This window comes from Eupeodes corollae, chromosome 1, assembly GCF_945859685.1.
Source record: "Eupeodes corollae chromosome 1, idEupCoro1.1, whole genome shotgun sequence".
Lineage (NCBI taxonomy): Eukaryota > Metazoa > Arthropoda > Insecta > Diptera > Syrphidae > Eupeodes > Eupeodes corollae.
The window spans coordinates 240458004-240482985 of record NC_079147.1 but is presented as its reverse complement, the minus strand read 5'-3'; the positions used below and the strand labels follow the sequence as shown (position 1 = coordinate 240482985).

Below are 24982 nucleotides of genomic sequence, written 5' to 3'. Positions count from 1 at the left end.
ACTGTCAAATTCCCGACACCATTGGATGACGTACACCCCTATACCATTACACCACCGCCACTGTGTTTCACAGTTTTAATTGTGTTTTTAGGATTCAAGGCTTCGCCTTGTTTTCTCCACACTCTAATCCTCCCATCTGAGCCAAAAATGTTGAATTTCGACTCATCGTAGAATATTACGTTATCCCAAAATTCATTTCATTTATTTTTATAATCCTTTGGAAAGTCCAGTCTTTTCTTTTTATTTATTTCACTTACAAACGGCTTTTTACGAGGTGTGCACGACTTAAACCCAGATCTCTGGAGCGATCTTGCAAATGTCCACAGAGAAACTTTTTTATTTAAACTAATCTGTATATCGGTAGCAATCTTAAGAGCACGTTCGTTCGTTCATCTCTTTCTGTAAGCTTGCGCGGACGACCAGATCTGACTTTATTTTCGATTGGGTTTTCTTTATTGTAACGGTTTATCACATTTTGTATTGGGTCGTCCAACAATTTTATTAATATCCGCATAACTTTTACCTTGCTCATGGCAATTAATAATAATTTGACGCTCATTTACCGTTAGTTCTTTTCTAACCATCGCTTTTTTGGTTTTACACAACAAAATTTCTTTAACCTTAACCTGCACGACCGATCGCTTTGTACTGATTGACACACACATGTCATATTACAAGCTTCATGCAAAAAAAAAAAACAAAGCCAACAGGACCGTTACAAATTTAAACAGTTAAAACTGGTAAAGTGCAGAAGTACCTAGACTTTTGCACTACTTTTTTCATAGATTTTAAGTTTTTATTATTTTTTGCTAGAAAATAGAATTTGTTTTTGAAGTTCTTCTATTGGTAAAACAAAGAATGAGGTTTTATCATAATAAATAACTTGATGCATGAAAATTAAGTCCCTAAGTTTTCTTTTCTTTCAAAGCTTTTAATGACATGTCACTTTGAGTACCATGACTTATGCTCGACACTGTATGTTACCTGAAAACTTACTAGCTGCCTTGGTTAAAATGTACGTTCAAAGAATAAAGTTGACTGGAAATGGAGTCCCTTATGTTGTTTGAACCTGTCCATTGTTTAACTTATGACTGCCGTTGAGCTTTTTGACAGCTGTCACTTGATATAAATGTATATTCAGTTTATTTTAATATTTCATAATGATTAGACTTACTTCAGAACAACGTTTGCAAATCGTGCAAATTTATTTCTTAAATAATGGTTTGGTTCACCCGACGACTATGCATTGAAGCAATTAATTGCAGGAAACTTTTGGTGAGCGCATTATGTTGAGGCGTGATTTTCAAGATCCGTCGATTTAACACCGTATTTTTGTGGGTTTATTTGAAGTCACATGTCTGTTCAGATAACCCCTTATCGATTAAGGCCTTGGCCCCAATCGCTGTAAAAAGTGTTGGGACAACGGACATTTGACACGGCAGCCACTTGCCCTGAATCATTTTTAAACATAATAGCAAAACCTTATCTTTATAATAAAGCTAAATTGTTGGCCATAACATTTAATAATTCAAGTTTTATTTCCTCGACAAAACACTTAACTTCAAACACAAAATTGTAGTTGATACGAACTGTCAAACTTTATTCGCGTTGCACATTATCCACACTCACAACGAATAAAATAATCGCGCGTACTTAACTTAAACAAATCGTTCTTATTTCGGTGGTGAATGGTTTTCGGCTATGGCTCCTTGAAAAAAGGTAAAGGCATTAAATGGATGCACATGAAATCTTTTTCTTGTTTTGGTTATTAACAAGGACAACAATAACAACATTTTTTTAAACAAATATAGCTTTGGCCGCATTTTCTCAATCGTTTGTTTTCAAAACAAAACACAATAATGATAAAAAAAAATTATCAAAGTCAAACTTCATTCGCGAAGAATTAAAAACTCTCATGTGAAAGAAATGTCAAAATCGACGAGTATTCGTTCATTCGTTGGTCGTGCTCATGTGAATAGTGCTTTAATGTTGATATTTTTAAATTTTATCTGGCAAGATTTTGATGGCGCCATTCCCGTTTTTGATAAGCATGATCGGTCTGCGTCATGGCTATCGTATTTTTGTGTCACGTTTCGTTATTCGTAATAAGTAATACGGAATCGAACTTACGTAGCTGAACTGTAGAAGGTTTGTTTACTGACTAATGTCATTTCTGTCATCGGCCTCGGCAAATTCTGCAGGTATATATTTTGGACCGGCCAACAAGGAATTGAATATGAACTAAACAAAATTTAACGTTCGGAAAATGTAAGTATGCAAATTGTTTATTACTATTTGTTTACAATAAAGTAAAACCAGGATAATTTCTTCACCTTAAGGGTCCGTAAAACAAAAACTAAAATAACAAACAAAATGTCATATGAAAATTGTCTCCAACACCGAAGTAGATTAAAATTAGTTTTTAACATTTTGCAAAAATGTTATAAATTAAAGTGTTCAACTTTCCTTAACCACTCGTTTTTTTTACTTATTAATAATAATAACGCGAAAAAATTGGGCCCTTTCTTATTGTTTTACTCTGAAAGAGAAATTTTTTAAATACAATCATGCTACACTATTTTAATTGAAGTAAATTAACTTTATTTTTAGCCTTAAGTTGTGCCCACAGAAGTAATGGTTTTCGGAGTATTGTTATCCAAAAATTAGCTAAAAACGATTTTCATCAAAAATCGACGAATTAAGACTAAAAGACTAAAATAATAAAAATAGTCAATTCGTCATGTATATAATAACTCTGGAGTGAAAAGATTCTACCAAAAGAAAAAAACAATGATTAGGTAGGACGAGGGATCCATATCCTTCCTTTGAGGCAGGAGGTGTTATTTTTCAGAAACGTGTATGTACAAAATCAATTTTTGGAAATCAACGGCAACAGCCTTATTATTATGATATAAACTTTTCTCAAAGCCAAAAATTCGTTGTTGCAGGAACTTTTTTTTTTAAATGTTTCTTATTTCTGTAACATCAGCAATATAAGCATACTATTATTTTGTCAATTAGTCTTTTCTCTGGACAGAAGAGGGAAATACGCTTGATCTAATTTTTGTTTGGACCTCGAGGTCTGTCAAACCACTTGATGAATGGATGGATAGATTTGATTTATTGACATGATTGGAAATTAACAATGTTTATCTAATTGAAGTTTTTTTTGTTTGAATTAGCATTTAAAATATAAATTAAATAAATTACTGTTTTAAAAGGTTTCGTTTATAATTTGATTGCGGTAAGACATTGCAGTTCGAAAATAATTAAATAATTGATTTAAATTTCCCTGACAGTTGAGGAGGGCAACTATTTCTTCTCATGACTTTACATTGCTGCCGAGCAAATTTCTGCGTATTTCACATAGAATTGAACACTTTTCTATGAAATGAATTACATCTTCCCTTACTCTTAAGTTACAAAGGCTGCATTAGATAGGCAGATCGTCCCGATGTGGTATATAATTAAGGCTTATCATTTCTCCTCTCATTTTGAAAATTGCCGATATGATCTCCTGTTTGTTATCGTTTCGAAAGTAGTTACGTTCGCATAAATTGTTACGGTTTTCCGTAGATCTATGTACCGAGGATGTAGCGTCGGCTCTCAGTTTTTGCATCAAAAATTGCAATAAGATTCCGGATGATGACTACCGCAGTAATTACCATTTTCATCAACTATTCGAAAGTCCGTTCTACAGTAGGTAGCATGGTCTTCTAGCATCTTATACCACCGATTTTTCTTCTCAATTGTTTTCAATGCCAGAATTTTGTTGAGTCTTTCATCTGGCATATTAAAAACTTTTTTGATATAATCAACATTACATGTAATAGTTTTGAGGAAGAGCGGTGATAATCCTGTCTTAATTGAGATCATATAGTTTGGGGTGTTTTTCGGTAAACGAGAGCATCTATTATTAAAGAACCTACTTTAAACGTCTCCTTTCCCCATACCTGTGCTGCGTACATCATAATAGATTCCGCCACTGCAACAAAGACCTTATATTTAACACTATGTGTTAAGATGAATTCCATATTCAAGTATTTTTTTTTTGCAAGAACAAAGAATGCTTTCAAGTTTTATTTACATAAATTATAAATCAATTTTAATGTTTTTAATGATAAAATTTAATCTTACTGAACAGCTGTCTGCCAAAAGCCAAACATAATTTCATTTCGTTTTACTATCGGTGTTCCAATTGTTTACTGTCCGATCCCATCATCAAAAATTTTACTAATGAGAGCAACAGCAAAAAATTGTCTGAGCCGCGAAGCTCGATGTTATAATCGAAAGAAAACAACAATTTAATGACGTAAATTTACTGATTACTATTAACGCTCATGAGTAAAACCTTTCAGATTCCTCCTGTTTCAAATTTTACTGATAGCTCTAACCGCCCTCTAATAATCTCGATTAGTTCTCTGTCATAGTGCCTATTGTCATTCCTGGCTGTTCTACCAGAACCATTTCGGAATATCATCGCCTTGGATTTGCTCAAATTCACTATCAAATTCCATAACCAGCAATACACATTTAGTCGGTTAATCATCAACTGTAGGGTGGGTTAGCAAACAATATGATGTCATTTGCTAAAAGCAAGGCTTTGATGAGTGTCCTCGATATTTCAATTTCACCAGGAAGAAAATCAATCAGGTCCTCTATGACCAAAGCAAAAAGATTTCGGCTATAATTGCAACCTTGTTTGACTCCCATCTACGACTTTTCGGCACCATTCCATACCGCTGCCGTATTTTCGTCATAGATGCTTTCTAGTACCTGCCTAAATTTGTCTGACATCCCATAATTGTAAAGATTGAAGAATAGTGATCGGCGTTCAACGGTATCAAAAGATGCCTTGAAATCGACAAAAAATACGTAGAGCTTCTTTTTTTGTTCAATAGAGGTTGCCGCTATGCTTTGCAGTACAAAAATACTGCCCGAAATTCCCCAAGCAACTTATTATCATGAATCCAACGGGTCAATCGGTTATTTAATAATATTGCGAATATGATGTATGTTGGCATTAAAACCACTGTAGTATTAGTAAATTAAATATAACACTTGTCCAGCCCGTGCCCAGAAAAGGCAAATCCTCCTCACCCTCCAATTACTGACAAATTGTACTTATGTCTCTTATTAGCCCAAGAAATATCTCAAAGATCAAACGCTTCTTAATGACCGGCATACAGTACAGCTTTTGCAGCAATAGGTCCAAAGGAGATCCCATAGTTCATTTCGCCGAACAGTGGACCTAGTTTTACATCGTTTGGAGCAAATGTGATTATTGCACTTGGTATTTCAAAAATATTTGATAATGTTTTTTTTATCAGGCTCATCAGAAATTAACTCTGCAAGTAGTATTGGATGGTTCAAGTGCTAAAACAACACACAAAAAAATGGTGATGAACCTCTTGAGTACAACTCCCATATTTGGGCTGGTGCCCCTGCAACTTATTTAAACCTCTTGGAAAGTATTGAACCTAAGGCATTTAAATTGATTGATGATTAAATCATCATTGGTTTGTTTACATCGCTTGAACATTGTCGTAAAGTTTCTTGGCTCACCCTTTTTAAACGTTATTTTAACCCTTTATGCTCTAGAGCTAGTTACTTTCCTTGCTTTGAACATTTTAACCATAATAATCGCGCTTCTAGGAATGCTCATCAGTTTAACCTCGAGTCCAACCTCGGGCGAACTGTACAGAGATTCGTTTTTAGACGTAGTAAGCGAATGTGGAATACGTAAGGTATTCCGAGTCATTGCACAATATTCAGGAATTCAAAACCAATGTCTACCGACACCTCAAATCCATCCTTACTTTCCTAGTGCTCACACTATGCCCCTACATAAAAATAGTTGTATCCCTTTGAATGTGAACAAAAAACTGAGCTCCAGATTTGGGCACACAAATCAACGCAATATCTTCAATAAAATCAGTTTCAACATTAAAAACAACCATGATGTTCTTACACACATTATGTATTTGTATTTGTCGTTTCTTATAAATTATATACAGCTTGTATAAATTCTTAAAAAATACATTTTATAAAATCTAGTTATGCCATATAAAATTGACATGGCTTTTTTGTGCGTCCCGTTTACATAAAACAAATAAGGCACTTTTTCGATTTGTAAATATGGCATTTATAAAATTACAAAACAAATAAAAAACCATTAATCGAGTGCTATCTTAAAAAATGCATGCATATATAAATAACAAATTTCTTATTTTTTCAACAAACCCAGTGCTTAGAAAAAAATACATATATTTTTATTTCGAATCGGCTTAGCACCAAATTTATATAAGTTGAAAAAATAAAATAAAAATAATAAACTAAATAGCTAATGTTTTTCCAGAATTTAATTGCGGAATGAGAATGATTGTTTTAGTTAAACTGTATAAAAAAATAAAACATTTATTTTATAAATAATATTTAAAAATAAAATTTGGCACAAAACACAAAATACTTATGCGCCAATTAATACCACAATGGCATATACAGATAAAACAAAAACAAACAAAATAAAACTATTGCACAAACAAACAAATAAACACATTTTTTTTCTTAACTTATGTGCGTTGATTTGATTAACTCTACAAGATTCTGATAATCTGGATCTTTTGCAAAGAAGTCGGTTAAATAACGAAATGTTGGACGATCTTTAGGCTTGTAATTCCAACAATTCTCCATAATTTTATAAACATTATCAGGACATTTGGGTGGTTTTTGTAGACGTTGGCCACTTTCTATTAATTCAATTGCATCCACTCCTCTTATATCGCCATAGGGTGGATCTCCAAACGAGAACATTTCCCACAGCGTAACCCCAAAGGACCAAACATCACTAGCATGTGAAAAATAACCATTGTTGTAGCTTTCAGGAGCGTACCTAATCATTTAAATAATGTGATAAGTTTGTCAGTATTTTTATATTATGTTAGAATTTACCATTTTATTGGCCACTTTCCACCTTGAGTTGCTTGATAACAATCTTTGTCCTTACCCATTGCTCGTGAGAGTCCAAAGTCGCTTATTTTAGCTTGATTTCTTGATGCAAGCAAAATGTTTCTAGCAGCCAAATCCCTATGGACAAAATGTTGCGATTCGAGGTAATTCATACCTGAAAATATGTTTAAAGAAAAAAACAAAAGATTAAAAAAAAGCGTTTTTTAATGTTTATGTGCATAGATGTTATTTTATTTTGTAGTGGCATTTAAAAATAAAATATTCCTCATACGCCATAATGAGCGTTTCACAAAAAATAACCCTTACACGTCACAAACACTGTATACAGATTATTCTTCAACCACATTAAGGATCTGATAAGCCCGTAGAAGAATTCATATTTTATCTGGAAAAACAATCACATCCGGATATTTATAATGAAATTTTGGACAGAGAAATATCCAACGAAGAAGTAGATGCAGCAATAAACACAAATTGAAGGATGGAAAAGCGGCAGGCTCCAATGAGATACCAACGGAATTTTTTACGTATGGAACCGTTGACCTAATAAGTAAGCTTACGGCAGTTTACAACGAGGTGTTGCAAACAATCATTTTTCCGATCCACAAAAAACGAAGCTGGTCTGAGATGTAGAACTATCGAGGAATATCTTTTTTGAATTCGTGTTATAAAATATTTACAGCTGTTCTGCAAACACGGCTCAATAAATGGATTGAAGAAAAAAAGCTGTTGAAAGAATTTCAGGCAGGCTTTGTTCTGAAAAGTATTGCGGATTCATTTATAAGAAGGAAGAAGTTATACGTGTTTTTCGTGGATTTTAAGTCTGCATTTGACACGGTGAATAAGCAAGCTCTTTTCTATAAACTCTTTGGTATGGGAATGTCGTTAAAATTTGGAAGAGTCCTGCAAATCCTGTAAACGGATACTAATGCAGCAGTTTGGAATGGCGCAGAAAGGTATCGGATTGGTTTAGAACTGAATCAGGCGTTAGACAAGGTTGTAAGATGAGTCCAAGCCTATTCGCTTTATTTATCGAAGATTTAGTCGATTTCTTACACGCTGGAGAATTCATTAAAGTACTCTTGTTTGCAGATGATTTTGTGGTTCTCGCGTCATCTCCAGAATCACTACAGCTTATTATAAACCGGATTTTGAGTACTGTAAAATATGGAACTTAATAGTAATCATGAGAGTCCAAGATTTTCAAGACAAGAACGGAGGTAGAAACTGCCTTAATGAAAAATGAAACTACAATGGTGAAAATAAAGAGATTTTCAAAGGGTTCAACCTTGAAGTGATTTTGACAAAAAATGTAATTATGGAAACGCATCTGAGAGAAAGGCTTATAAATGCAAAAACCGCCATCAGGGCATCTTAGAGTAGGTTTTTCTCAAACAAACATATCGCACACAGCAGTAAGTACACTGTTTTTAAGGCAGTAGCAGAATCAATTCTTATTCTATGCAACTCAAGTATGGGGAGCGAAGCAATATAAAGATGTGGAAAAATTGTTCCGCTTCTGCGTAAAGAGGATCTTCCGGCTGCCACCAAATACGCCGAACTATATAGTTATGTTGGAAACGGGACTGCAGCCATTCTTTGCACGGACACTTCGAATGCAGATTGATTATGTGTGAATATGGATAATTACCGGCTACCGAAGGTAGTGGCACTTCATTACTATCCGAGAGAGATCTGGATGGTTGCAGAATGGATGAAATTTGCTAGGGAGTATGACATAGACCTTAAAATCGATAACTTTGATTTCAATCAATGGAATGAATGATCATACTACCTAATTGCAAAAGTGGAGGATATGTTTTGGGGAAAATGCCTTAATGAAGCGATTGGGTCTCTACACAGAGCAATATAAGGTCAACTCAATCACAATTTGGAGTATGAATACAGCTTAGAGGAGATTTCGGTGATGGTAAATCTGCGTGGTGAACTCGAACCTCTTCACTTCATTGCACATAAGGAGCATTTATCAATATAGGCGGACGGAAAAATGCCATTCTTTTTTTTTGTAAACAATGTAAATTATTTAGGACGAGCAATGAAAATCTATCAAAACTAATCTAATCTAAATTAACAAACTTAAGCGCCTAGTAGGTTGCATTGAGACCTGAGACTTGCTAAGGGAGTACCAGACTCGATTTAGGATTTTCAGCAAGCACTCGATAACATTTTTTTATTCAGAAAATTTCTTGAAACAGGAAAAAGCTGTGTGTAAAAAGCTTTTGAAACAATCGATGGAGGTGCACTATTTTACAATCTGTATAGCCTTGGGTTATCATTGAAGTTTGGCTGCGTCTTTAAAATTGTATATATTGGAATCAGGGCAGCAGCATGGGCTAGTTCGAAGTCCATCGGCAATGCGACAAGGACAAGGTTGTTCACTTTGTTCTACTCCGTTTGCACTATTCATAGGCGACCTTTTAGACTACCTGCCTGTGTGGAGAGGATTTCGCAGGGATTCGGATTAAGGCTCTGCTGATCGCAGACTATATAGTCAGGTTTGCGCATTCTCCCGAAACTCTGCAGTTCATGATTAAAAAGATTTACCAGTATTACCAGTAGTAGAATTTTCAAGTATTAAGAAGTAGAATGCATCAAACAAAAAATGGAGCTTTAGGCCCTCATTAATGAGTAGGGGAGCGAATTAAAAACTTGCGAGTTCGATAACTTTGTATTATGAGTATCGATTCGCTTAAATTATATTCGCTTCAAATGTGAAAACATTATTGAACTTGGTTATCGCTAAATTATCATAACCGAATGTTCGCTATATTAACGGCTCAGAACGACAAATTCTATCGAATCAAAATATTTAGTAATAACGCTAGCGATTTCTTAATTTTGCGTTTGTTTTTTAAAATTAGTGATAAAAGAAAAAGGTATTTGCAAATATTTTTTATATTATTATAACAAAAAATAAAATAAAAAATTATATATTTAAGGACAAATGCAAATCAATTTGCTAGGCTGGTGCAATTGATGGAAACGCATCCCGATATGGTTAGAAGCATAAGAGTATTCGGTTCATCAAAAAGGAACCAAAAAGATTTTTGGCGGAGTTTTTCAGAAGCACTAAACACTATTGGACCTCCTTTCCGTGAAGGAAAAGATTGGCATAAGGTTTGTTGATAAAAATGTGTAGTTTCCATTAAAGAAGTTTTTATTAGCAAATATAAGTTTGGTTGGACAACAATGTACAACTCAAACAAAAAATTGCTCAAAATGAAAAAAAATACCACAGCCACTGTTGGAGGACCATACTCCCAGGTTTTTTGGTATCCTTTGGAGCAAGCTGTAGACAGACTTCTTAATCTAAGCCAGGCAGTTAAACCACAAGGCAATTGATTTGACATAGTATCAACCTTGAGGCATGTGAACACGTTGAAGGATCTTTTTAGCAAAATTCATCTTTTAGGTGTATCTTTATCCTCTTTCTGTCATAATCGTTATCTTCAAAAAACAAATCAATGTTGCTTAAAATTGTTTTTTTTTTTAAATAAATAAATCCTAAGATAAATGAGAAATACAATACTAATTGAAAGTCAATATTTGACGTTTCTTGTTTTTTTTTAATGAAATAATGTTAGCACCATGGATATTTGAAGCGACGCTAACGATAATACTATCACAAAAAAAAAAACGTTTTAACATTCGAACTAAAGCGAACGCTCGCTTCGCTACTCATAATGAGGGTATTAATCAAATGTGTACGTGACTACGAATACCATGGCATTACCATTACAAATAATTTTAATATGGAGAAACACTTACAGCAGAAATTAGTTAAGGCGAACAATACTCCTAATATGAGCTGAGAGCATATTTTTATATGGATTGCAGCTATGGGGATGTAAAAAGTACAACTCTATTGAAAAACTCCCAACTCACTTCATAAAAATAAAGATTTTGTTGTCTTCAATATCGAAATTGTTTGAGAAGGTAATTAAAAGAAGCATTTTGTTTTACCTTAATAAAATAAACTTTTTCAGTCCATTCCAATTTGGATTCAGGGCTGGGCTTTCTACTGAGGAGGCTCTTCTAGAATTTTGCTGCATTTTACAAGAAGGTTTAGATGCTAAGAAAAAGTGTGCTGGACTATTCGTGGATATTACTAAAGCCTTTTAACATACTCTTGGATAAACTGTATAAAATTGGTTTTCATGGATTCATTTGGAAATGGCTGGAGTTTTATCTAAAAATTAGATCACACAATGTAAAAGTTGGGTGCAGCATAATTTCCTCTAAAAATAGTTTTTTGGGAGTCCCACAGCGATCCGTGCTTGGACCAAATTTATTTTTGGTTTATATTAATTCCCTTTTTTCACTTCCTTTCCGAGGTAAAGTCAGAGCCTTTGCCAATGACCTTGGAATTGCATACTGTAGCAATAGTCCTTTGAATCTAAATTCAGATATTAACTATGATATTCACTCGCTAAGATTTTGGTTTGCTAAACATGAGTTAATTGTGAGCAGCAAAACAAAGTTAATGTTTTTCAGCCTAAGAGGTAGTATGTCTCCCGACATACCAATAATTTTTCATTCTCACGATTGCCTCAGTCATAAATACTTTATGGTGAGTGTAATGGTCATCATACTCAATCATACCATCCCAACGTTAAATGCAGTGGTAGCTGTTTTGAAATTGAAATAGTTGAAGACTTTAAGTACCTCGGCATCTATATTGATCAAAACCTTAACTGGGACAAGCACATTTCTATTTTAAAAAACTATCTTCTCTCATCTACCCGTTGTTTCTACCACCTGAAAAAACATTGCTCTTCAAATTTGTTGAAGATGGTTTATTTTGGCATTTTTCATTCCAAGTTGCAATAAGTTGGAATACCCTGTTGGGGCGGTGCATATGTCAACAAACTACAACAACTCACCGTTATTCAAAAATCAGCTATACGTAACGTTTGTAAAACCCATCGTTTAACACCATCAATGGAACTTTTTAGGTCTTTAAAAATTCTTCCCGTTAGACATTTATATTTTTTTAAAGTTTTAAAAGTTTTTTTTTAAAGAGCTGGATATTTGGAAATTCCGATTTCCGACACACGAAGTCTTAGAAGTAATTCCTCCTATATAGTTAATATCCCATATTTTCGTACGACAAGCTACAGGAACTCCTATTCCATTGCTTCCTGCAAACTTTTTAACACGCTTCCTATAGAAGTTCGTAAAATAAGAAATATTGGCTCGTTTTTAAAGAAATAAAGTTATGGCTTCTTGCCGTAGACCACCAAGAAATAGAAACTTTGCTACGTTACACTGTCTAAAATTAAACTTATGTAAATAACCAGATACGTTTTGTTTGCTGAAACTTAACTTTTAAAAAAGATTTTTTTAATTTTCAAATTTATTTTTGCTAATACTATTTTTATTTTTCTAATTGATAAGTTTCAATGTATAATTTATATTAAATTTTTTTCTTCCATTATATTTTTGTAACCCCACACAAAATAAAATCGATGTGGCATCACCACTAATTTAAAAAAATAATTGTTGTCACTAAAAAAAAAATAAATTGGGTGGCGCGACAGTCCGTTGAGAACCAAGGCCTAGTGGCTTACAACTCTCAACCATTCCTGTGTGCGAGTAATGTTGTCAGGAATGGAGGGGACCTACAGTTTATATACCGACTCCGAACGGCTAATTTTGAGAAAGCACTTTTTCATGACAATAGTTACTCTTGGAGAATTTGTCAATTCCTCGCAAGAGGCAGTACCCGTGAAAAGACTTTAGATGGCATAGGCAGGGATCGAACCCAAGACCTCTGGCATGACAGTCCAACGCACTAACCATCATGCCACGGGTACCTCTTGTAGTCACTAACTATTCTTATTATACAATGTTATTGTTAACTATGTATTCGAACGCAATGTAATATATGAATTCATTAATAAGAATAAAGAAATGATCTATCTATATCTATCTATATATCTGATTCATTAACAGCAGAATACGCAAAACTACGTTATTATACTGTAAACGGGTCTATCACCTTTGTTTAATAAAAACATTGAAGTTACAAGCGGATTTTAGCTTTTTTAAAGGAACGATTCACGTCTCGTGAAAATAGTCATATTAAAGGTTGATGAGAAATGTTGACCTGAATATATAATTGAAACTTTTAATTCCTTGTGCAGAACAACTTACAGCATGTGATTTCTATGGTAACCAAGCTACGTAGTGAACACCTAGATTTACCACCAAAACAGGCCTCATTTACCACTAGAGATACTGTCCACTTTTTGGAAAAAGACCCATTATCACAGAAATCAAAAGGAATGTATTCAGAAACGGCTTTTTATGGGAAGATCAAGTTATAAGTTTTTTGAATAAAATGGATGTTGTAAAACTTTATGAATTTTGCAAAATTACACTCAAAAATAGAACTGCTACAGGGTCCGGCAAAACGATTTCCATATTTTAAAAGGCAATGACAAATAAATACAAAATATTCTTGCGGAAGCAGGTCTTCCCTCTGTTGAGCAACGTTTCGAACAAACCATCTCGAACTTAGTTGTAAAATTGGTCTTCTCCACATATTCAGTTATCGATAAAGACATTCATCAAGCTATGAACCTTAAGTGCAAGAAACGTATTCCATCTGCTTTAAAAACAATCCTCGACAAAGCTCGAGAAATGGATATACCAACAAAAACTCCAAAAAACTCAACTTTATCATATCGTCCATGGAATACAAGAGACGATTCATTTGTATTGAGCCTCGCACACTACAGTAAAACAAATACAAGCAATGCAGTATAACAATCACTGTTCTCAAGTATTTCATCAGAACTTAAAACTAAAGGCTGGAAATTTATATTCACTGATGGATCCAAATCAAAAGATAATACATCGTTTGCAGTCACATTTAAAGATGGGCAAATCCTCAATATTGGCATCCTACCGAAATATGCTTCTATTTTCACCGCAGAAGCCTTTGCTATTCTGCAAGCAACCAAATCAATAAAGAATTTCAACGATCGTAATATGCTCTGATAGCATATTAGTCCTGAGAGCAGTTAAAAATCCAAACAACGATTCAGATCTTATTTCCGCGATAAGGAACAAGATAATAATGAAGCCGAATAAAATAAAACTGATGTGGACTCCAGGACATTCTAATATACGTGGAAACGAAGAAGCTGATAAAGCAGCAAACTCTACCAACAAATCACCAGTGTATAAATTCAATGTATACACCAAAAAAGACCTGAAACCTCAAATACTGAACACCTTGAGAAGAAAACAAGAAATCGAATGGAGCCTATACCACCACTATTATAAAAAAAATTAACGAACATAAAACCTATCCTCAATACTCTACAAACGTATTAAAACAAAAAATCTCTAACTACATCCGCTTAAGACTTGGTCACACCTCAACAACTCACAAACACCTTCTAAACAAAAACAATCCACCGATATGCTCCACCTGCAATACAACCATGAGTTAAACTCACCTCCTCGAAAACTGTCAATCATCGAAACCTGCTCTTTCATCAATCTTCAAAAATATATAGATCTATGACGTATTGAAAAACCCCAGCAGCTCAAATATCGAAAATGTAAATAAATTTCTTACAACCCTCAACTTAAATGTATAAACATTTTAATAACAAGCAGAGCAAATAGTCTTCGCAGCTAGGATCTCTCCTTTTGTATGTATATTACCTTGTAAATTTAATTACTAGTTAATAAATTACAGTAGCGATCAGCATTAACTGTAACCTTTTGCCCATTTTCTCCGAAAAAATACGGACCTAACACACCAAATTCAGCAACAGCACACCGAACTGTCACATAAGGGCCAAGCCATTATGATTACTAGGAACGGCACGTAGACCTCTATCTGTCTATACCCGGAAAACCATTTTATCAATAAATATCTTTAAATATAAACGTCTAAAATTACGATAGGTTTTTTTGCCGGTGTTATGTCTTTTAAAATTATTTATTATTTTTCATGAATTTTATATTTTTAAGAAATTATTGATCCAAAATTGAAATGTAATTATATCGAGGGCTTATAACATAAATTGTGTTTAGTTGCCAACCTACCGACGGCAATCGCTCCTATGATATAATGATTTTTGTTAAAAAATAGGTGATATAGTATATTTTTCACTGAAATTCAATTAAAATATGAATCTATCTTTGTGGCTTTATAATCAAACTTACCGCAAGCAATTTGTGATGCCCATATCTTCAATTCACAATTGGGATTGATCTTAGGGCCATTTTCAATGATAAAATGCAACATTGATCCCAATGGCACCATTTCCTGCACCATCATCAAACTTTTTCCCTTCGAAATGCCAATCAACTGAACAATACAATGATGCTTTAGTCTTATCATAACCGATGCTTCACGTAAAAATTCTTGCTTGTTACTACGACATTGTTCATCTCGGAGTGTTTTTATTGCAACTTGACAGCGAACATCGACTTTGGAATTGGGATCTTTTCTTATCAAGTAACCTTTATACACCGAACCAAATTCTCCTTCGCCAATGATATGTTCGAGTTCTAAGCAGTCTTTTGGTATGAAATAGTTTAATTTAGCTCGACTATTTTCAGACATTCCAGATGCTGAACTTATTTGACGATTGAGCAAACCGTTTAATTCACTGTCATTGCTTGTCGTCGACATAACCGAATCCAATCGTTCGGGATGCTTTGAAAATTCTCGCAACTCAGCGGCGGATTCTTCTAGGAGTTTCGTTGTTTCTTCAGAAGATGACGAGAGATCTATGAATTTTCGAATATCCTGCGTTGGGATGTATCCTTCAGAATTCAAAAGTGGAAAAGTCCTAAAAATACAAAAATTCTTTAAAAAATTTCACACACAAAAGAGGAAGACTTCTTACTTCATGTTTATTGGCGGAGGAGGTCCATCAACAAAATAATCACTATCCTCTTCTCCACGTTCACGATCGATGAGTACGTCATTTTTCGTAAAATATTCAACTTCTTCTTCAGTCTTTGAATCCACATTCCCCAATGGAACCTCGTGAGCAGGCTGCTGCGCATCCAACTCCGACCCCACCTCTGCCACAACCGAATTATTTTTGGGTACATTATAGAGAGAATCATTAGGTGGCTTTGGTGCCACGTCTGGAGATCCAATTGGTGAATGAAGAAAGTCCGTTGAGAAGGATAAATTGTTCATTATCGATCCAGCTTTTTGTAAGTCATCCACAATGTTAATTTTCTTCTTTGACTCCTTATCCAGTTTTTCCTTGTCTGCTTTCGATGGTGAGCGAATTTTAACTTTCCGCAAACTTTTCATTCCATCGATTATGACGTTTCTTTTGGCCGGTTTAAGACTTCGGAAAATCAGCATGTCCCGCTTGTCTTTGGGCTTTTTTGGACTTGCCCCTAACATAATGCAATCGTCGTTTTCAAAAAGTCCAACACGATTCATGGCTTCATCGCCGGGATGGCTGACATTTTGTGAACCTAGGGAAAGTTGTTGTTGCATGTTGTGTTTTTTTGTCATAGCTTTGGGCATTGTGGAGAATAGTGGCAGGGGAGGTTTAGGCTTAGGTGGAACTGGGTGCTTAAGGTTTACCGGTAATCCATCAGAAAATAAACTAAAATGCTCAACCAAGTGTTCAAGAGAAGGCAAAAGGGGTCCTTCGTCGATATACAAGCAGTTTTGCTACATAGAAATTAAAATTGAATTAAAGGTTAAGGAGCACTCAAAACAAAGAAATACGAACCGATTGTTGAATAAGAAAATGCTTAGGAGTATTATTTTGGCACAACATTGTCAGAACATAACCATTACGAACTGAACTTCGAATTAAAAATATTCCCGATTTGTCCTTTGGAACCGCGACATCTGATACTTCTGAGTCATGCTCATTGCGTTCTGTGTTACTTGATGTTGGCTCGTCTTGGTCTTTCCTATGATTATCGTTACTTCCATCAAAGTTTGCAGCATATTCTAGCAATACTTTTATGGCTTCTTGTCGTTCCAGTGTTCCATGATACCATTGGTGTTTGAAAGTGCTAGCTGGTGGGGGTTTATAGTTGGCTAAGAATTCCACGACTTCGGTTCGATTCATTTCTTTTGCCAAATCAATGGGAAATTCGCCAGACTCTGTGCGAGGCAAATGAGGTGCATGAGCTGCTATCAATTCTTTTACAGCATCCAAATTTCCATGACTTGCTGCATCGTGTAGCGGAACATAACCGGTGCTGATATTGCGTACTTGGATGTTCGCTTTGGCTGCAATCAAGGTTCTTATAAAGGACGCAGATTTTGTTCGACAAGCGTACTGTAATCAAATAACGAGAGAGAAGAACAATTATATTTTTGTTTTAAAAAAGTGAAAAGTAAATCGTTGTATAACATATTTTAATGGAAATTAAGTTTAAATAAAAATAACTGCAATGAGCAGAAAAGTAAATGAAATGAAGATGGAAAGCTACTTTTTAAGGTAATCAAATACAATCAATCTTATTATCCGTGTTTTGTTGGAAAATCTATCAATAGTATAATAGGATTTTACACGAATAGCAAAAACAATATCCACAGTATGAATACTAGCGATAAAAGTTTAAGTAGAATCTTATTACGGATGGGTTTTTGACATTTATACGAGTCTCGAATGGATCTTATGTAATTTCGTTCTCAAATGTTGGTACGATTGATATTGCATTTGTATCTCGATGTCTGTGTTCGTTGAGTAGTCTTGCATTTGGATCATGGTTTTTTCCATTGGCGAAAAAATCAATCTGTTACTGCTGAGTGTTGAGTTTTGTTAATGAAAATGGACTAATTGGGCTTATTTTGCAAGAGAAAACAATAGAAAAGATAATTAAGTTTTTCCAAAGGTTTATCTCAGTTTAGATTAAATAAATCTTTTTGGAGTTTAAACTGCACAAGAAGATTTTAAAATGATTAAATTTGACAGCACTTTCTAAAATGCATATGGTGTTACGATGTTTCTTATGAAGTGCATCGAGTCGAATTAAGCTCATTTCAACTCGATTCAGGTATATAAGGGATTGAGGCGAGCTTCAAGCTCGTTTCAACACCACATGTTAATTAAGTAGTCTAGAACGAACCCCTTTCTTGAAGTTTTTATTTTATGGCCAATTGTTTGGCTTAAACTTTAAAATTTTCAAATGTTTTCTTACAATTTCTTCTTGAAAATTGTCCATTTCAATAGTTTTAGTTAGTGTTTTTGCTGGAGCTAATTTTAACTTTTGGTTTTCACAAAACTTTCTTCTATTTGTGTTTTTTTTTTTAATTATTATTCTGACAGGTCTTCTTTCAGCTGTACTAATTTTTAAATACAAAAATCAGGCTACTGCCAATGGGTTTTCTTGGGAATTTTCTACTATACTATTTATGGAATGCCAAAAAAACACGGTTATTTTTAGAGTTTATAAAGATTTTTTTAGAAAGAGAATACAAGTAAAGAAGTCAACCAACAAACCAGTCCCTAGCCAGGATTTCGGTTTCTTGTTCAATTTCGAAGAAGTAATTCTATATATAAACCAGGTTCACTCAAACTCACTTTTAACACTTATTTAAAACACTTTATTCAAAATAAACCAGGTTGATGCAAATTCAAACAAATTGGAATCTTAAATATATTAAACTAACCTATAAAGTCTCCTTAACATCAAACCTTTTAATTATATTATGTATAATGACTAGATAGTCTCTTAAAATTAATGTGTATTTGTCTTTATTAAATAATAGTACCTAAATAGTCTCCTTTTGATGAAAAAAAGAGTCTGTTGCAACCAGATTGCTAAGAGTTATTTTTAAACACAATTCGAACTTAAATAGTATGTACTTTTATTTATACAAATGCATTTATGCAAACAGAAAAAACATGAAATCTGCCGGATAGTAGCTCTGCTTTTTTGATGTGGCGTACGATAGATAATGCACCGTCGTTTTCGACGGGTTTCCAGCTAGTTTATAATATTTGTGGGATAAACATTTATTAAAGCAACATGATTTCAGAACAATATACATAAGTAGTGATGAACTAATAAGAGAATATACAAACTTTTGTTCAAATATGTTTTTTAAAAATCATTTGGGGGGGTGGGGGGTCTTGAGCCCCTCCCTTGCTAACTGGCTGCAACAAACCACCACCTCACTATGGAAGTTATAACCGAAATGGCCGTGCAGCCTTTTATAAAAAGCTATATGTACATCAATCAAAATGGACGTATAACACAAGATAAGCCTTCTTGTAGTAAGGTGGAACTACCTATTTTGCATTGTTAGCTAACCTTTAGACATATGAAAATGTTATAAAGTAGGTTTTGTTCACAGAAGGTGGCAAATTTAACTTTGAAGGTTCCAATGGAAAATGTATGTATAGCGTAAAGCAAAACAAATATTTTCTCATAAGCATACACGAGCTGTTCTGGTGTTCGGAACTAATATCTTGTGGATGGTAAAATATTTCAAATGATTTACACGAATATTTAAACAAACAAAAATTGGGGTCTAGTGTCAGCAAGCTCGGAATACAAGACAGTTTCATCTTCTAAAAGGAAAGCTCCCAAAGCACAGATCTTGTACATCAAGGTCGTGTTTATTGTATAACTGCCCTAAAGTGCTTAAAACGCAAAAAAGGCACCTGACCTTGTTACAACCGAGTATATATAGGATAAACTGGGATGTCGTGATGTTCTAAAGAACTTTATAAACATTAAAGACCTTAAGACGGGTCTCAAGAAGAATTTGAAAACATTAAGTCCTGAAGTATGTTAACAAAATTGACTCTTCAATAACCTCCTAAGGGTACCAGCCAAGAACCGAAGTCTGTAAGGACGAGCAGGGCAATATTTTAGTAAAACCGCAGTCTATGTTAAGAATATGGAAAGACCAATTCTCTATATTATAGAACGGCTACGACGAACCGAATTCCACTGTAAGGAAGATAGAACCACTCAGCCTGGGCGAAGCAGATCAACAATTCCGCCTACCCGACCTCGACGAAGTGAAGATAGCTATATCTAAACTGAAGTCAAACAAAGCTGCTGGAGCTGAAGGCATCGCTGCCGAACAATTTAAAGTAGCAGGCGATGACTTGGTAGGGAGAACGCACCAACTCATCTCCAAAATATGGTCAGAAGAAAGCATACCCGATGAGTGGAATCTCAGCATAGTTTGCCCGATACATAAGAAAGGAGACCCTCTAAACTGCGGCTCCTCAACATTGCGTATAAGATCCTCTCTGTCGTATTATGTGAACGTCTGAAGGCGTTCGTCAACAACCTGATAGGTCCTTATCAGTGTGGCTTCAGACCAAGAAAGTCCACTATCGACCAAATATTCACACTACGGCAGATCTTGGAAAAAATATAGGAACTTCAAATCGATACCCACCATCTCTTTATCGATTTTAAAGCCGCGTATGACATTTTCTACTGGGACGAGCTCTACAGAGCAATGTCTAGTTGTGGCATCCCTGTCAAATTTATCCGTTTGTTTCGAATGACGATGGAGAATGCACGCTGCTCTATCAAGGTCGGAAAATATATCACCGATGCATTTGATTTCAAAAAAGGTTTTAGACAAGGCGATGCACTGCCATGCGACTTCTTCCACATCGTTTTGGAAAGAATTGTTCAATACTCAACCGTTAACACTAGAGGCACAATCTTCCAAAGGTCCATCCAATTACTCGGATACGCAGATGATATTGACATTATTGGAAGATCAAAGCGTGATGTCAGTGGAGCATTTTTGAGCATTGTGACGGAAGCGAGAAAGATGGGTTAAGTGGTCAATGAGGGCAAGACCAAGTTTATGCTGTCATTATGTAAATGATCAACAAAGTCTTTGACAAAACGTCACCATGGATAGCTATAACTTCGAGGTAGTTAATGACTTTGACTAGGCACCACTGTTAAGACAGACAACGACACCAGCGCTGAAATCAAACGAAGAATAACTCTTGCAAGGCAATTGAGAAGTAAAGACCTCTCTCGAGCATCTAAAATCACCATCTATAAGACACTCATCATCCCGGTTCTCATTTATGGTGCTGAGGCCTGGACCCTGTCAAAGAAAGATGAGAGCGACTTAGGATGGTTCGAGAGAAAAATTCTTCGGGTGATTTTTGGTCCCATCTGCATACAGTGGTGGACACGAATTTAGCACTTTGAAAAGAGTATTTTTCTATTTTCAATTCTTTATTACTTGCATGTAACGATTCATTGTTATGTTGTTACTATGACTACCTTATATGGTAATAAAAATGTGTAAAATACCGTTTTGCAAAAAAATGAAGATTGTGATTTGCATTGTTTTTAGCTGAACATAAATTTAGCCCGTTTTGCAATCAAAAAGTGTATTTTTAATTTTTGATGTAATTAAATATTTCTTTAATGATCTTTATTAAAAAAAATAAAAACAAAATTAATTAGTCATGGTAAAAATAAAATGGTGCTCAAAGGAAAAAAGAAGTCTGATCTTGAAAATGAAGTCAAAAGGCGGACGGTAACAGACATTTTTAAGCTGTTAGAATGCTCCAGGAAGCTGTTTTATAAAGCCCTTGTTCATTTCAAAAAGTTTGGAGTGATTGAAAACGTTAAACAAAACCCCCGGGCCAGAAAGACAACTACAAATGAAGATAGAATTATTTATAGGTTATAGACCAAGGATCCGTTTAAGACCTCCAGTGCCATTCGAAGGAAACTTTCAACGAACTATGGAGTAAAATGATTAAATAAAAACAATCTACTTGGGTGCGTTGCTCAGAGAAAACCGCTTGTATCAAACAAAATCTGAAATCTAGGTTACAGTTTGCCAAAGCTCACCAAGACAAACCAATTAGTTTTTGGAAAAACGTGTTCTGGACCGATGAATCCAAATTCTGCCGGTTCGGATCGGATGGGAAAATATATGTATGGCGTCCAAAAAACATGGAATATGATCGAAGGTACACCATTAAGAAGGTGTAACACAGTGGAAGCAACGTTTTGGTCTCGGCTGCTTTTTCATGGCCCTATCGTAAAAATTGACACCAAAATGGAGCAGAACGTGTACAGAGATATCCTGTTGGATCATATGATACCTCACGCAGAAGTCAATTTGCCGTTATTATGGCGCTTTATGCACGACAACGACCCTAAACACACTTCAAAGTTAATGATGTGTGCCTTAGAGGTGGATAAAATCGACGTTTTGAATCAGCCAGCACAATCACCAGATCTTTACCCGATCAGAAATTTGTGAAATGATGTTGAACATCACATTGAGCAAAAAAAAAACAATCAACTTAACACCATTGTTTTAGGAGATTTAAAATGCTTGGTATGAAATTCCAAAGTCATGATGTGAGGCTTTTGTTGATAATTTGCCAAGAAGAATTACTTTTGTACTGCAAAATAAAGCTTTCCCTACCAAATACTAAGAAAAACTTAGAATTGATAACGGTAAGTAAAATTTTATCAAGAAACTGTTGAATATGCTTAATTCGTGTCCAGGTGAAAAATTGATATTTCTACATCCCAAGTCTTAATATTTTTAATTTAATGTAATCGGTTTAAGTGCTCCACAAGTTGTAAAATTTTGTGATAAAATCGCGAAAATTTTGCTTTTCATAGCGTCAAGATGATAGTTAACTCCTTATGTGAGTTATTTAATGCAGAATTTTCCAAAGCCCATTCGACTGCCCTCGTTTCATTTTCTAAAGTGCCACTGTGACCTAGAAGTCACGAGTTTTAATTTCAAACTCCTAACCTTGTCTCGAAAATAGTCGAAAAACAGCCAGGTTTCGGTTTTGAGTATAACTTGCGAAATTTGCATGCCCTCCTGATTGCAAGTAACAAAGACTCGTACAAAATCCACCTCTGGCCTATCAGTAAAGATAGTTGTATTGAAATCTTTCGTAACTTGCCACCCTCCAAATTATGTCTGTTTCTTTTGTTTATTGATACAGACAAGAATAGAAATAGGATACTTCATTTACACTTATTTGATTTAACGTGTGAGGAAATAACCTTGCTTATGTCTAGAACAATAGTAGGGTTTGAAACAACAAGTTGACTGTTCTCACTCGTAGAATAAATACATTTTCTTATTCTAAAAATCTTACTGTCAGATTTCTGCAATTTTACTATTTCACTAAACTTTCTTAATAAAAATATAGTGGCATTGAAAATCCTACGCATTTTATATTCCTATTTTTAATGTACACCACGTTCTTACTCAGCCACATGGTTTGTGTGTCACTTTACTTTAAATCGACCTTACATTTTTTCCATCAATCACAGTCTTCATTTTGTATCTCTCTTATAAAGGTACTTACATGCAATGGAGTATTGCCAGCACTGTCCATACAATTCACATTAACATTGGCATTTAGCAACAGCTTTAAGATCTCTTCGTTGCTATAGAGTGCAGCTAAGTGAACTGCAGTCTGGCCATCCTGATTCTTAGCATCGACATTTCGATATCCACACTTGAGCAATTCCGAAACTACAGTCTGATTTGTTTTCTGTGTTGCACGATGTAAAAGGTTTGTGGTGCCATGGCTCCTCGAATCATTTGGTGGCAGATCTTTCTTTACCAACTGAGTTAGTTTGGTCACAAGGCCATTTGCTGCTTCTCTATAATAATCCACTAGCGATTCCAAACCGTGCATGATTTTGATTTTATCATCAATTGAAAAGAATGCATCTTCGCCATGCCTTCGAATTTGATAGTGACAAACTTCACCCTTTAGAAGAAGATGATTTCAAATAAATGCATTAAGTTTTTTTTCTGGGGGTTTTACATTACTTACATTATACAAGACCGATAGTACAAAGTCTCCTAGAGCAGTGTTACTTTCTCGTACAAGAAAAGCTCCATCTTCCCGATTTTCTAAGAAAATTTTAAGTAAGGGTTGGGTTTAGTTTTAAATCAAGTGGAGTAGAATAAAGGAATGATTTTCAGAGGCAACACAACACACACACCTTCTTTGAGGATTTCCTCGGCACGTTCTCTTGATATCTTCCCATGGAACCAGAATAAGTTTTCGTCTCTACTCATGGCAATTAAAATTTCTCACAGCATTAGTTTGATGACTTTTAGTTCCACAATAATTTTACGATATTATTTTTAAACAACAATCACAATTTCAATCATTAGTATGAATCTTCTTTCGTACATAGACTCCACAAAAGTAATTAAGAATTTGGGGAATTAGACAATCACAAAACACATAACAAAAGATTAAGAGGAGGTTTTTGGTTTATTTTTATTGAAAGCAAAAAGCACAATTAACAAAGAAATAGAAACAAAAATTACATTTAAATTACTTTACTACGTGCTGGGTGTTTGATGACAATTTACACTTAGGATTTGAAAAGAAAAGTCAACATTCAACAGAAATCAGAGAAAAGGAAATAAAAGAATGGAAGCAAAATGTTTAATTTGCCAATTTATAATATTTGTTGGTCATTTTTGATATTTTGTGACGTAATTAAGAAGTTTTGTATGAGAAAAAGCGAGAAAGAATGTCGTTTGGTTCTTGTTTAACTTATTTACAAAACATCTTACTCTGACGTCATTGCAGTTGTTCTTTTCTATTTGTCAACACAAAAAAATATATCAAAATACTGACAGTGCAGTTGACGGATGAAAGTGTTATACAGAAAAGATGCGTTCCAATGACATGGTCGACGAATGAAGAAGTTAAATTTAGGGGTATTCACATTGACATTCTATACATGGACTGCTAGTTGTGTGGATTTTCCACAAATTTTGAATAAAAATGGTTCCACTTCAAAATAGCTACACTAGCCCTTCCAGGCACAGTGGAAAAAAAGTTATGAATTATTTAGCAACATCTGTTTCTATTTAGTTGAGAAAAGCTTTTTCTGGCATAGAAAGTATTGACATCTAGTATAATTTGTTGAAGACAAACGATGCCATGTTTTTTTTATGTTATTGAAAAATGTTGACAGTTCGTGCAAAATGAAGCAGAAGCAGGCTGTGCGCTGCGAGTAT

At 34.6% G+C, this 24982-nt stretch overlaps 1 protein-coding gene across 1 annotated transcript; it reads right to left on the bottom strand.

The window, feature by feature from the left end:
* Positions 1-5962: 5962 nt before the first annotated feature.
* Positions 5963-24423, bottom strand: LOC129939263 (tyrosine-protein kinase Shark). The gene is made up of 8 exons (XM_056047226.1): positions 23947-24423; positions 23775-23854; positions 23298-23708; positions 16722-17282; positions 15867-16660; positions 15178-15809; positions 6952-7123; positions 5963-6892 (listed from the first exon to the last, which is right to left on the bottom strand). The coding sequence occupies exons 1-8, from the start codon at positions 24020-24022 to the stop codon at positions 6568-6570; spliced, it is 3051 nt and encodes a 1016-aa protein (XP_055903201.1). The 5' UTR covers positions 24023-24423; the 3' UTR covers positions 5963-6567.
* Between the last annotated feature and the right edge of the window lie 559 nt (positions 24424-24982).

What these genes read in the sequence shown, in the direction of transcription:
- LOC129939263 (XM_056047226.1), bottom strand. Translation starts at nt 24,022, where the DNA reads ATGAGTAGAGACGAAAACTTATTCTGGTTCCATGGGAAGATATCAAGA. An exon ending in CTGGCAATACTCCATTGCAT is followed by an intron (nt 17,283 to 23,297) that starts GTAAGTACCTTT and finishes ATTTGATTACAG; the next exon opens with TACGCTTGTCGAACAAAATC. An exon ending in GGAAAGTGGCCAATAAAATG is followed by an intron (nt 6,893 to 6,951) that starts GTAAATTCTAAC and finishes TTAAATGATTAG; the next exon opens with GTACGCTCCTGAAAGCTACA.